Source organism: Aethina tumida, chromosome 1 (assembly GCF_024364675.1).
Source record: "Aethina tumida isolate Nest 87 chromosome 1, icAetTumi1.1, whole genome shotgun sequence".
In the NCBI taxonomy this organism is placed as follows: Eukaryota; Metazoa; Arthropoda; class Insecta; order Coleoptera; family Nitidulidae; genus Aethina; species Aethina tumida.
This window is the reverse complement of record NC_065435.1, coordinates 32,312,201-32,327,600: the sequence shown is the minus strand read 5'-3', so window position 1 is coordinate 32,327,600 and position 15,400 is coordinate 32,312,201. Positions and strand designations below refer to the sequence as shown.

Below are 15,400 nucleotides of genomic sequence, written 5' to 3'. Positions count from 1 at the left end.
GGAGTTGAGAAGATTCATCGAGGAATCGTTGGAGGTCATTCTTACAGCGGAAAAAGATGTGACAAAACATCCTACGATTAAGTTGATTGAAAAGAAATGTGTTTCGATATTAGTACAGTCAGTTCATGATAGCCAACTTGAGTATGTTCGCGAAAAGCTCGGGCAAAGGACATGTTCGACACATTATGCACGATTTTCGAAAGGAAAAGTGTGGCGTCGCAAGTTTTATTCCGAAAACAATTGCTGACAATGAAATACAATGAGTCGGATGACATGATAAGTTTACTTTTGCAATTTGATAAGAGAATTCGAGAGTTAAAGTCAACGGGAGCTACAATGGAAGAGCTTGATGTGGTTGTACATTTGTTGATTACTATGCCATGAGGTTATGATAACCTAGTGACAGCATTGGAAACAATGGATCAATCAAAGTTAACTGTAGAATTTGTTAAAACGCGGTTAATGGATGAGTACAACAAGCGGACTGGTGAAAATGGTTCGAGTAAATCAATTGAGCCTGGAGCAATGTTTGCTGGGAAAAAGACAATTATATGTCATATGTGTAAAAAATCTGGACACAAAAAGGCTCAATGTTTTCGCAATAAAAACAAAAAAGAGAGGTCAAATAGAGAAAGCGCAAACAGAGCAAGCGGTTCATCGATGTATGCAATTGCTGAAGATGGTACCAAAGAGAATTTGGCAGAATCGAAGGCATTTAACGCTCAATTGCAGCAGAATAGCGGTAATTACGCGGAAATAAAATTTGTCTTAGATTCTGGAGCGACTCAGCATATGGTGAATCAGAAGATGTTCTTCGATAAATTGGAACCAATTGACGAAATAAGCATTTTGGTTGCCAAGAAAAATCAAAGCATTGTTGCAAAGCAACGTGGTGACATTCTCGTTAAAACATTTCACCATGGTGACACATCGGTAAAAACAATGGAGGACGTTCTATTAGTGAATGATTTGAAATGCAACTTGATGTCAATTCAAAGACTAACACAAAAGGGATATCGAATTGTGTTTGAGTGTGATTATGCCTATGTATCGCTGAATGGTATCGAAAAGTTTGTCGGATGCGTAAATGGAAGAATGTATGAAGTGACTTTGTACGTTGACAACAATGTGTTTGCGGGATTTACAGGAGTGAATAAATTGAATACAATATCACAGAATTTATGGCATTTTAGACTTGGTCATCTCAACCGAAATAACATGAAAAAGTTAGCCAATTATATGGCTATTGGTATGAGTAATGTAAAAAAAAAGGATACACAGTTGTGCGAATCGTGTGTACTTGGAAAACATGTTCGTTCACCGTTTCCAAGAAATTCAAATACACGTTCATTGCGAGTTTTGGAATTGATTCACAGTGATGTTTGTGGACCGTATCCAACGAATGCATACGATGGGTCACGTTATTTTGTGATATTCATGGATGATTATTCGAGAGCATCCATGGTCTATTGCATCAAGAGAAAAAGAAAGAAAAGTGAAACGTTTGGTAAATTCAAGGAATTTGTTGCAATGGCTGAGGCACTTCATGGCTCAAAGGTGTCAAAATTGAGACATGATGGCGGTGGTGAATATACGTCAAACGAATTTAAAGAATACTGCAAACAAAAGGGTATTCAGATGTTAGTCACCGTTGCATACAATCCGGAAATGAATTCAGTATCTGAACGTTTAAATGAAACGCTGCAACACAAGGCTACGATAATGCTTTTGGCCAGTGGGATGGAAAATAAGTTTTGGAATGAAGCAATAATGTCGGCAAATTATATCAAAAATCAATCGCCAACAAACGCGGGTGGAAAGCAGTTTAAAGACAAGACACCAGCAGAAATTTGGTTTCGAAAGAAACCAGAGCTGTCAAACCTTCGAATATTTGGTTCTGAATGTTACAATCATATTCCACATGAAATGCTGTTGAAATTACAAGCAAAAGCAACAAAATGTATTATGCTTGGTTATGGTGCGACGTTTGGTACGTATTGACTTTGGGATATTGAACAACAGAAGCTAATTTTTAGTCGAAATGTAACATTCAATGAATCATCGGTATTAAATCGATCAAAGTTAGTAGAGATAATCGGTTCAGAGGCGGTTACAGATAGTGGGAGTACGTGTGACGGTAAAGCAGTTCAACCAAATGATGATGAACAGTCGCGTACTGATAAAACTGGAGAAATCCACAGTACTAATTTGGATTGTGTTGGTAATGGCGTTTATTTGGATAACATGGGTATCAGCGAGGTAACTCAACGAAAGAGCGGGAGAGTAAGAAAGGCACCGCTACGTTACGGTAATTATGCACCTGAATGTGATGCGCATATGGCACTATCATCTATCGAAGGTGAATCACTAGTGTTATCAGCAGAACGATTTGTTGGTGACGATCCGTCTACAATATCGGAAGCAAAACGGCGTAGTGAGTGGTCTGAGTGGGAATAAGCAATCAATTGTGAGATGCAGTCGTTAGCAAAGAACAATACTAGGTCTATTTGCGACTTACCTAGAGGAAGAAAAGCAATCACAAATAATTGAAATGTCTTTATGATTCGGATTGCCTTCATTCTATTCTATTGAGAGGCGGTGTTAATATAAACAATAAAATAGAATAAAGTAAGTTAAAAAACAATAACAATTGACAAATGAAGGCGACCGAGGTAACCTTGGTGATCAAGAAACAGTGAGAGTCAGTTTGAGAGAAACAGCTCAAGAGCACATTAGTAGTTGTCTTTTTTGTTGATTCATCCTTTGTATTTCAATTAATTGATTGAATAAATTACTGCAATTTCTTGCATATTCTCTGAAAAGTAAGTAACAACAGCAAAATTCGGCAAAGAGCTACACCGATATCAGACCCCCAAATGGAGTTAGACATAACGTTCGTCTTTCTGTTTGAATTTAGTTATAAGAGTTGCCATATTCAGACAAAAGAGAAGAGTTGTTAATTTGGCTGGCAACCTCGGTTACTAAACCAATAAACCATGTGTAGTGTCCGCGAAAAAGATAAGCCAAGAGGTACCCGAAAACTAGATGCTAAGATTAAAATCTCGGAACTAGAGGGTGAATTAAAACGAATGAAAGTAAGTAATGCAGTAAGCTGTCTGCTAAACTACAGATACCATCGGTAAATCCTGGAAGTACTCCTACTTCTAACCCTAACACCAATCTGTCCTCCCGACCAGCCACCCCACACCTCCAAATCGCAGAAGTCTTCCACAAAGTGGGATACTCCTATGGAGGTGGTCTCGAAATCCTGACAGCGCACCCCTGTGCTCTTCTGTTGTTTTTATTCTCCGGTGTCATCACAACCGTTATACACGATGTCTAGATATTCTAACATAACCTGCCTCGAGTGAATTGGACCAATGATGAGTAAGTATAGTGTTTGCATGAGTACTGAGGTTTACACTTTAAACTATCAATTATCATTGGTTGATTGTGTCTTATGAAATTTTGTACAATATGTTCCTATTTTATCTACATGTAAAAAAATTAAGAACTAAGTTTCCTAAGTTGTTCTCTAAAGAGCTTATAACATTAACTATTCGTTATTCATTTGTAGACATTTGAATTCCGTTTCCATAAACAAATTTCAATTTTGTTCATAAAATCAGGTAGACTAAAAAGTTTTCTTTACTTGTTTACCACCAAACTTTAATCAGTTCAAACTTTTATTTCATACGAACCACATCTCTCTGAAGTTGCTTCTACGCTTCAATTCAAAATTATTAGTTAAATATTCTCGCTTTTATTAATGAGTCCCTGCCTCATTGGAAATGATAATCGGAAGAAATACTTGTGTATAGTAATGCTAGAAATGAAACAGATCGTATCAAACTGTTATTTTTAGGGAATATTTTTGTCTAAATTCATTAATTTACTTACAGGAATTCCCAACTAAACAAAGAATAAGTACTTTCATGTATATGACGCTCCTTAAAACAACACATTAATACCTAATTAATTTGTTTTCAGAATAAATTAAGATTGAAATCTTAAAGTACGATGCAAAAGGCAAATGATGTAAAGATTCTAGTGGCCCAAGAATTGGATTTAAATGTAAGTATAATTTTCATCTGCATTCAAGATTTTTATAACTAATGACATATTTTATGTTATAACACACACAATTAAATTGTTTAATTTAAATGAAAAACAAATAAAATTGGTATATATAATATGATTAATCTTTAATAATTTTATATATCTTTTTTAAGGTATTTTGACGATTCGTTGGGCACGAGGAGTTACTGACACATGGAAAGGCTGATTACCATCATATAAATGAAGATGAAATGAGCCATGACAAAACCTGACGACATCGGAAAATATTTTCTCTGAGGCTATGAAATATGAAAAAAAATCCAAAAAATCCGAAAAAAGTACAAGAAAAAATCACAATAAAGAAGAAAACAGCATTACCAAGAAACCGTCTTCAAAAATTCTACCAAAAAGGTTGAGGTCTAGAATGTTCCCGTTGGAGTGCCACATATCTATCTCTGTATATAGCAGGTACTTTCATTTTATGGAAGTGTTTCCATAGTGTGGATCTAGGTTTCAACTCATCTATCATCTGAGAATGAAGCTTGTTTATAGCAATTATAATTTTAGATTAGTGCCGAAGTAATTCTTCCTTAAATTTTAATCTGTACTGTAATCACTAAATGTGTTTCCTAAAAAAATATGTTGCATATAACTTTTAAGTACCTCCACTGAATAGTTGAAGGTTAAAAAAATCGACAATGGGTCGAATCCATTTATTAACAACCAAACTTATATTAAATTAACCACATAACTTAAAGGTAAACAAAGTAGTTTTATTTGAAAAGTTATATTATATATGAATATTTGGGAATCACATTTATAGTCATTTAGTGTAGGTTGAAATATAAGGAAGAATTTCATTCGAAACAGTTCTACCATTTAGTATAACTCATCTCATCTCGATATTTCTTTGCTCTGTCAATTTGTTGACACTGTGGATTCAAACGAATAGAATTATACCAAAAAATATAACTGAACCACAACTTGATGTAATATTAATACAATGCAAGATCAATTCAAATTTACTTGAAAGACGACAACGTGTTTCTAAACTACATATTTCGAATTAGGATTAATTGAATTAACCATGACTCTTGCCTATAATTGGACAGGGTGACATGCTATAAGGTGACGTAATCTTAGCAACATAATTGTTATTTTCTTTTATTTGACAAACAAACTTCCTTCGTTTCTATTGAAACATGAAAGTCTGCAAAACGTTACTCAATACAATACTCACTCCCAAATGTCCGTTTATTTTTGTAATTACTAATTAATTAAAATTTTATTTATGTATACATCAGGCTAGTTATCTTCCTTTCAATTTCATCCCTCACCTCTCTTAGCAACAAAATATATATCGGCATTTAAGTATAAAGTTAATAATGTTAACAAAAACAATTTCTATTCACTTGTTAATTATATGCAGAATCACAGACAGTATTTCTTTGATTCAAAATAAATATCAACGAGAGATCTGCAACTAATTTGATTTCAGTGACTCGTATTCGAAACCTTCAGACAGTAGGTTGTTATTATTGTAAATGTTTAAATATTTCACCTATTTAAATCAAAAGATAATTCACGTAGTTGATTCTTTAAGCAAGAATTAGTGAGCGGCAAATTTCAACTAGGTACTGAATTTTTTCTATGGTTGCATTATTACCCTCAAACAACACTAAGATATCAATCTTTCCAAATTTGCTAATTTTATGTCAAAATTTAATTAGATTCCTCATCTCTAGATGACAACTTCAAATAATGTCAACACATTTTATTAACAAAATCATGAAAAAGTGATTTCTACTTTACAATTTTCTGATTTGCAATCTTTGTTCAGATGAAATTTATAATTAATAGCTCTATCATTTGTAATTTTGCTGAAATTTTCATCTACGTTTGTGCATATATATTTTAAGTGTCTCCACGTTTTCTTGAGAGCTGACAAATTGGACAACTTGGCCTTAGTTGCTGATTTATAATCGCGATTATAGGAACCTGGGATCCTATTAAGTAGTACTTTTCTAAAAAAACCTTTAACTTTCAAGAGGTGAAACACAATTTACTTTATCTTGAATGTCTATAGGAGCATAAACTTTTATTTTCATTTATGATATTATTATCATTATTACAGATATTTTAGAAGAATACTGCTTAATAGGATACAAGACTCCGCGATGTGTGGTAGTATAAAACGATCTTCTATGATCAGTATCGCGATTAAATGATCAGCGAATAAGCAGAACAAAAATATTCCACCTTTAGTTCTCGACGTTGTCAGTGTGTTGTCAAATCACGCATACTCTCAAGAAAATATGGAGACACCAAAAATATATATGCACCAAAGTAGATGAAAATTTTAGCAGAACTGCAAATGATAAAGCCATTAATTATAAGTTTCAACCGAACTAAGATTGCAAATCAATATTTACGCAGAAAATTGTAAAATAGTAATCACTATTTTATGATTTGGTTTATGAATTGTGTTGATATTATTTGAATTTGTCATCCAGACATGAAGAATCTAAATAATGTGCGATATAAAAGTATCAAATATGGAAAGATTAGTATATCATTTGAGGGTGATAACCAATGGTGAAAAGGAAAGTGCATAGTTGAAATCTGTCGCTCAGTTATTCAAGCTGAGAGAATCACCTACGTTAATTTACTGTTGATTTAAAAAGGTGAAATATTTAAACAGTTACAAAAATAGCAACTTCCTGTCTGAATATTTATATTACGTTCCCTGAGAGTCACTGAAATCAAATCAGTTGCAGATCTCTCGTCGACATTTATTTCAAGCTTCAATAGCAACCAATTGTTTGTAAAAAAATAAAATAACATTTATGTTGCTAAGATTACGTTTCTTTATGACACATGTCACAAGTATGTAATTTAGAACAAAGTTGTCTTCTCCCAAGCAAAACTTGATTTGATTCTTATATTGTATTAATATTTCACCAAATTGTGGTTCAGTTATATCTTTTCTTATAATTCTATTCGTTTTAATCCACAGTGTCAGCAAACTGACAGAGCAAAGGAATATCGTGATGATTTTTCGATTTGATATAATATTGTTGATGGTAGAAATGTTTCGAATCAATCTCATCCTTATATTTCAACCTACACTGGAAGACTATAAATGAGATTCACAAATAATTAAATATAACTTAACTTTACAAATAAAATTGCTTAGTTTAACTTAACAGCGGCGTTTATTAGACAAGGAATCGCACTTTCGGTCAGAAAAGGACGCAAAACAAAACATAGCCCGTAATGTGGTGCCGCCACGAAATCAAACAAACATTCGGTTTTAAAACGTTCGTGTGCACAATTTTTTGCATGGGACAGGACCGCACTCGAGATCTCATATTTATAACGAATTTATTGGTTGTAAATAGATTATGAAATTTATAATAGTAATGAATTCTTAATATATTTTTATTAATTAAAATTATATAAAATTAATATATGATACAATAATATATATGAAAAATATAATAATGTATACAGTTACTAATGGGGTTTGTGTCGTATAGTTAGTTCTAAACCAATCACATTTTATCATATAAACAAATATAATAAATACGATATACAAATACGGATGACGATTTACAATCTATTATTAATTTAAAAAAATGATCTCAAAGTTAATCTTTAATCGATTCTTATTGTTTCGATTTTGATTGTGTAGGATGGTGACCTTATCTCTAAATTTGCATTTAGTACATACTCTTGGCGCCACGAAAATTACTTTCGCACCCTTAGAGTGAGGAGTGATACAAACCAGTGCATGTGACCTGCGTGTATTTTTGTGTCGAAATTTAAGTGAAATGTGATAACATCAACAAAACGGATGGAATTTTTCTGTTCGGGTAGTACTTGAGTTAAGTGGTCAATGAGAGGGGTGCGATTCAGTATACATTTAAAACGAGCCAGAAATTTTAGTTCAGTTTTGGTGGTTGAAGAAACAGTCACAGTTTCAAACAAAGAAACAAATTAGTCTTATTTTAGTCGTGAGCCAAAGTGTAATTTATTGTAAACTCTTAAAGGTAAGTTTTTTATTCAATTTTTGATTTATATTGCTGTATTATTGTTTAGTATATTTATATTTGTTAATTCATGTCATCAATTAATTGATTTTTACTTATATATGTCACAATTTTGATATTATTTCATATTTTTGTGTCCTTGGTTTTCCATTGGTTGCATCTATATTCCATGTTCATTGTTTGTTGTTGGTTTTTCTCCCAGTGAAATTATGAATAAAGAATGATTTATTTGAAGAATGTATTATGTTTATTTCAAATCGAATTTAGTGAATTTAATATAAATATCATAGTTTTAAATTTTTATTACATATATAGTATATAGTCGGCTGCAGAATGGCATTACCACCCCAAGGTCGTTTATGTAATTAAATTAACTTTATAAAATTGGAATATCAAGTGACACATAATTATGAAATTTAAAATCAAAGAAGCATGAACCATTGTATATTATAATGTATTTATATATAATAGTATACAATAATAAAATAAAAGCAATATTAATTGTAGAAAATGCCGAAAACGCGTAGATTTGCTTCTTGGACTAAGAGACGTGGAAAAAAATCAAAAGTTCAAGTAAATGTACAAAGAAAAAGGGAAGTAGAGAAAATAGGATCATATATTGTGGATAAACTTTTAGAACGAGTTGAGAATTATAAAGAATCTACCCAATGTTCCCGATATATTTTAAATGAGATACTAGATAATATTTTCAATTCACGTCCAAACGAAGAAGCTCTTAGTCCATGTGGTACAACAACCCCGTTACGTTCTGTTAGAACTAAGTCTAATTTAACCCCATGCAAAAGTGAAAGAAAAACGTATTCAGAAATAAATGAAGAATATGAACGGTACGTTTTTATTCAAATTGGCAAAATTCATCTTTTTTGGAAACCATATCTGACGGCGACGACTTAATTAGTATTATTTTAGAATTGAAAATTTTCCTTTGGATATAGAAGTTGTTCCTGAAATCAATTCATTGACAGGTGATCGAATTGTAGATATCAGATACTTCCTAAATATAACAACTAAAATTCAAGTACAACACAACAAGAGGTGCACTGGTGGACAATTAGTTTATCTAAAAGAAGTGCGATGTGGGTTAAGAAGCACATTTATTTTAAAATGCAACATTTGTGACAAAGAAGTATCAGTTTCAACAGAAAATCCGAAAACAAGGTCCAAAATTAATAGAGCAGCTGTATGGGGAACATCTTCAGTAGGAAGCACCTACGCACATTTAATGGAATTATTGAAAGTAATGGATATTCCATGTTAATCTAAAAATTTGTATTATAAAATTCAAAATGAATTGGATCAGGTGTGTTATAGTACCATTACTGAAATTTTTATTGTTTTTATACATGAAATATTATAGGTATGGAAAGAATCATTATGGCTTGCTTTGGAAGAAGCTGGAAAATTAGAACGTGAAGCTGCAATTAAGGAAGGACATGTAGATTCACATGGCATTCCATATATAACTGATGGATATTTAGATGGAGGATGGTCTAAACGAAGCTATGGACATACGTATAATGCAAATTCTGGAGCTGTAAGTTTATAATATATTCGGATATGTAACAAATAACATTTTATGTTATAATTTGTAGGCTGTTATAATAGGGAAAACAACAGGAAAAGTATTATTCGTAGGTGTAAGGAATAAATACTGTTGTATTTGCGCTAGAGCCGAAAACAATAATGAAGCTGCTAAAACACATATTTGTTTTAAAAATTGGTCCGGTTCATCATCTTCAATGGAACAGGATATAATAGTAGAGGGATTTAATAACAGCATAGAAATGCATGGGTTGAAATACTTAAAATTTATTGCAGATGGTGATTCCTCAGTTTTTAAAAATATTAAAGAAAAGGTACCATATGGACACGAGGTAAACTTGTAATATAAAATAATAGTTAGATAAGTTTTACAAATATTTACACAATACTTTTTAGGTTGTTAAAATTGAATGCATGAACCATGTATTAAAAAATTTCAGTAAAAACCTTTACAAAATTAAAAAAGATACTCAAGGGGTCCCTGTTGATGCCAGAAAGATGTTAAAAAGCGATACTATTAATGAACTAAATAAATCAGTTCAATCTGCAATTTACGCAAATACGCAGGATCCAGAAAATCTAAGAGCCGATATTAGAAATTCAATATATCACGTTTATGGTAATCACAGTGCTTGCAAACAGTATTTGTGCACCAATACTGGAGACGTTTCTAATGATCGAACAACTCAACTTATATCTTCTGGCCTGCATCACCATCTTTTTGGTGCTATTGAGCAATTATTAGTGAAGGCAGATTTACTTCTTGATAAAGAAACCAACAATAAAGCAGAAATTTTTATGAATATAATGGCTCGTTTCAATATGGGAAAAAGATTGAACTTGATTCAAAGAAATTCATTTCAAATACGAGCTCATTTAAGCGTCCTCTCTTACAATTATGGTTCAGATTGGCATACAAAACCTTGGAAATCATATTTTAATGAAAGTCCGGGTAAAAATCTAAAAAAATTTATAAGTGCTCAGGGTAATGAAAAAGAACGGAAGCGCAAAAATCCTTATGATAGGGAATCTGTAAAAAAAAGGATCAAATTTTCAGGAGATTCTAACTATGGTCCTAACATAGCGGAAACATATGTTTCAGATAGTGATATCAACTCAGCAGTACAAAATTTGTGCGAACGTTTGAAGGTGATGTATGCTTTATGTATATATACATAATTTTTAAACAAGTTTTCTTAAAGATTACTAAAGAAGAACAGTTTAAAATAAACGAAAAAACAATTGGCCAATTTAACAATTCAAATTATTTAACGGAAAGAATGCACCGGCTTACTGCTTCCAATTTTGGAGATGTTATAAAATTAAAAGAATCGACATCTTGTGATAGTATAGTTAAAAAAATTTTAAGAAAAATTAATTTTTCTACTGAAGCTACAAAGTACGGGAAAATAAATGAAACGGTAGCAATAAAAAAATTTGAAGAAGTATACAATAAAATTGTAAAGCCTGCGGTTTATTTGTTGACGTTCTTCATGGATATTTAGGAGCTTCACCTGATAGTATCAAATTTTTATAAATTATATTGTGTATTTTTATAATTAAATTTTTATATTTTCAGGAATTATTTCTGAAGACGAAATTGTGGAGGTCAAGTGTTCTTATAAGACCTTCATATCTGGATATTCGTTAGAAGAGGGGATTATAAGAAAACAAATACCATATTTGTCAATGAAAGACAATAAAATAGCACTTAGGAAAAATCACGAATATTACTATCAAATACAAGGCCAACTAAATATTATAGGAGCTAAACGATGCTATTTTATTGTATATTCAGGGCCAAAAAATAAAATTCACATCGAAGTAATTCCTAAAGATGAAGACTTTTGGATTAACAAAATGCTTCCAAAATTGGAAAGATTCTTTTTGAATTGTCTGGGGCCAGAGATAATTTTAAATAGAAGAGGGCGAAATTTAAAATGTTTAGATCCACCCTACATCAGAGAAGCGCAAGAAAAAATGACATTTTAATAAAACATTAATTTTTGAAATAATTTGTTTCACTACGTTCCATTCCTATAGATTTCATTCAAATTACAAAGTTTACGCATTACTTTACTGTAATTATAAACCAAACAATATTGTATATAAAAAGTGTTTTGATTTTAATTTATCAGATAATGAAAATTGTATTGTATTATATTATATTGAACAATAAGCAGAATTTTCATTTTAGATTTCCAGGTTAAAAATTTACTATTTAAATAATTTGATAACTATTTAAATAATGAGATTAAAATATATTTTTACATCACATAAATTTAATTAATGATGAATAATCAATTATCAATATTTTTTAAAAAAATATATATTATTTTTGAATTTCTTGTATGATACAGGCTCACATGGCTTTCTTACATGTGGCCAATTTGTAATTCTGAAATTAGTAGTATTATGAATCAAAGAGTTTCTAAATTTTATTACTATAATAACGTATAAAAATGTACAAATTTCCCTGAATACGTCCAGTCAATAGGCCATCTATGAATAATGAGTGGAACACATGACATACCCCCCTTCCTACTCCGCAATCACTTATACTTACAGATTTCTATGATTATTCGGTTTACGTATGAAATTTTATTAATTTGCTAATTTGGAGCAAATCTAAAAAACGAATTATTTTTCTCGGAAAATTTTTACTGTACAGTCTTGTTAAATATCTAAACTTTGACATGACATATTTCATTTACCAAAATATTCTTTATTTTTTGAGTTATTTGCTGTACAAAAATGGTAGAAAATGACCTTAGTTTGATCATCAATCACTTTGTTATTAAATAAAATTACGGCTTTAAAACTATGTCATGTCAAAGATCAAACATTTGTTAATCCACACCCAAAATTTCAAATAGACTGATTGCGTAGTTTTTGAGATTTGCTCCAAGTCGTCGGCGGCGTTTGTATAGGGAATTTAACACAGGGAGACGCCGCTCTTAAGGCGATAATTTAGTTTGGTGTTATAAAATGGTTTCGACACATTGTCGATTATTTCAAACTCCAATTATTCAGTAGCAAGATTTACAGCTATATATAACATAATTATTTATAATATATACAACATAATTATTTAGGAAACGCATTTACCGTCATAAAGTACAGATTACAATAGGAAAAATTTCTTCGCCACAATTATCAAATTATAATTATTATAAACATGCTTAATTCTCAAATGTTAGATGAGTTGAAACATAGGTCCATACTGTGGAAACATTTCAACAAAATGAAAGTACCTGCTTTATACACACACAGATATGTGGAACTCCAGCAGGAACATTCCAGTCCTCAGCCTTGTTTTCTTCTTTATTGGGATTTTTTCTTGTACTTTTTTCTGATTTCTTGGATTTTTTTTTCATATTTCATAGCCTCGGAGAAAATATTTCCCGATATCGTGTGGCTTTGTCGTAGCTCATTTCATCTTCATTTATATGATAGTAATCAGTCTGTCAATGTGTAACTAACTCCTGGTGTCCAACGAATCGTCGAAATAGTTTATTTGTTTTTTATTTAAATTAAATAATTTAATTGTGTATGTTTTAGCATAAAATATATCATTAATTATAAAAATCTTGAATACAGATGAAAATTATACGTACATTTAAATCCAAGTCTTGGAACACTAGAATCTTTCCAGCATTTGCCTTTTACATCGTACTTTCAGATTTCAATCTGAATTTATTCTGAAAACAAATTATGTATAAGAGAGGTATGTTTCCGTATGAACTGGTTACAGTTTGGTGGTAACCAAATAAAGAAATCTTTTTGTGCTACTTGATTTTATGAAAAATATTTAAATTTGTTTATGACAACGAAATTCAAATATTTGCAAATGAATAACGAATTGTTAATGTCATAAGCTCTTTATAGAACAACTTAAGAAACATAGTTCTTAATTATTTTTTACAGGTAGATCAAGATGGAACATATTGTATAAAATTTCATAAGATTTGTGCTCACAATCATTAACATCCATATTGCTAAAAAGTAAATCCCAATCAACTAATGATAAGTGATAGTTTAATGAGTAAACCTCAGAACTCATGAAAACACTATACTCATCATTAGTCCAATTCACTCGGGGCAGATTTCAATCTCCAGTTACTAAAAATATATCCACTGATGCACAATGATTGGAATCAAAAACTGAACCAGATGCTGGTAAACTGTTCCAATTATTCACTTTTGGCTTTTGACCTTAATGGAAATAAAGACTTCCGGTACTTTCGTGTCCTTTCGGTGAGCGCAGGGGTGCGTCATCATCAGACGATTTCGACATCACCTTCCTAGGCGTGACCCACTTCGTGGAAAACTTTTGCGTTTTGGAGGTGTGGGGTGGCCAGTTGGGAGAAAGGATTGGTGTTAGAAGTAGAAGTATTTCCAGGATTTACCGAAGGTGTCTGTAGTTTAGCAGACAGCAGATATTTTATTCCTAAGGCATAGTTTTCGGGTACCTCTTGAAGCGCCGGCAGACTTTTGGGTTTTATTGAGTTTTTCACTTGATTTGTCATTTCTCCTCAAATTATACATAGTTTTATTGATTTAGTAACTGATATATATATATATATATAATATGTACAGTTATATCCTTCAAATACGGCGCCCAAAGTCGTGCCGGTTCGAATATCCGTACCGACACGACGATCCCCGACTCAGACCGTACCGATTCACATCCGGGACAATGCAGTAAGTTTTCTTTTGTTTTTTAAATATTATATAAATGTCCTTAGATACATACTTTATTGTCACTAATGGTTAATGATAATAAAATAATTTGACTATTAATTTTGAATGTATTTTTTCATATACATTTGATTTATCTGAGTTTGAATCCGAATATAAACGCACACTGGTAAAAAGTAATAATTTTCAAGGAAATAAATAATATATATTAGGGCAAATTTTAATATTGATAAGATTTAGATGACTGAGATAATGTTAGAAATTGTTCAATGTTCAAATTTATGTATATTGAATTGAATTAAAGCAAAAAGATACATACACTAACATTTAGAAAAACGTTTTAATAGAAAAGAAACACTTAAATTAGTTTGGCAAAATTGTGAAGACTGATATGGAATACGGTTCGTATTCTTTGACAACTCATTGACAATCTTGACAACTGATCTTTGTGTAATTTTATTTTGTTCGGTATCCGATCCTATAATGCTCTTTGGCGAATTACGGAAAGAGGTTATTTCAATCTGTCAAAATGTGCGGAATGTGGATCGTATAAATATTACTCCAGGAGCTGACCCAGCGTACAAAATATGATAATATGCTTTCCTTAGTTAACTTAATGCTGTCTTGTTAACCCTAATTAGTTTACTTGAAGCATTCTTCTAAAAAAATCTAATTTACAGCACAATGTAGCTTACACTATTATAAAGAATGAAAAATTTTGACACTACTTAAAACAAATAATGTTTCATCTCCTCTTGGGAAGCCAATTATAACTGATGCGATGACCTGGTAGGAGTGCACTGAAACTACACATAAACTGTTAAAATTGTATTTTGAATTGTCCGCCTGTGGACAGTTAAGTTGTAATTTTAACACTAAATTCCTTAAATATAAATTTTTCTTCAGAAATAATAAATTCTTTTAAGCCCAGAAAGGCTTATTTACTGAGAAAAGTAATAAAGTTAACCTAAAACGTCATTACGACAATTGAAAGGTGATTTCTCGTAACATCTGGAATAAGAGTT

General features: G+C 31.4%; 1 protein-coding gene across 1 annotated transcript; it reads left to right on the top strand.

Annotated features, from left to right (window-relative positions):
- Positions 1–2,244: 2,244 nt before the first annotated feature.
- On the top strand, positions 2,245–10,257 carry LOC126264779 (uncharacterized). Its single transcript, XM_049964081.1, has 5 exons — positions 2,245–2,259; positions 9,490–9,666; positions 9,725–10,006; positions 10,071–10,174; positions 10,242–10,257. The coding sequence occupies exons 1-5, from the start codon at positions 2,245–2,247 to the stop codon at positions 10,255–10,257; spliced, it is 594 nt and encodes a 197-aa protein (XP_049820038.1).
- Positions 10,258–15,400: the final 5,143 nt, after the last annotated feature.

What these genes read in the sequence shown, in the direction of transcription:
- LOC126264779 (XM_049964081.1), top strand. An exon ending in ATAATGCAAATTCTGGAGCT is followed by an intron (nt 9,667 to 9,724) that starts GTAAGTTTATAA and finishes TATAATTTGTAG; the next exon opens with GCTGTTATAATAGGGAAAAC. An exon ending in AGGTACCATATGGACACGAG is followed by an intron (nt 10,007 to 10,070) that starts GTAAACTTGTAA and finishes AATACTTTTTAG; the next exon opens with GTTGTTAAAATTGAATGCAT.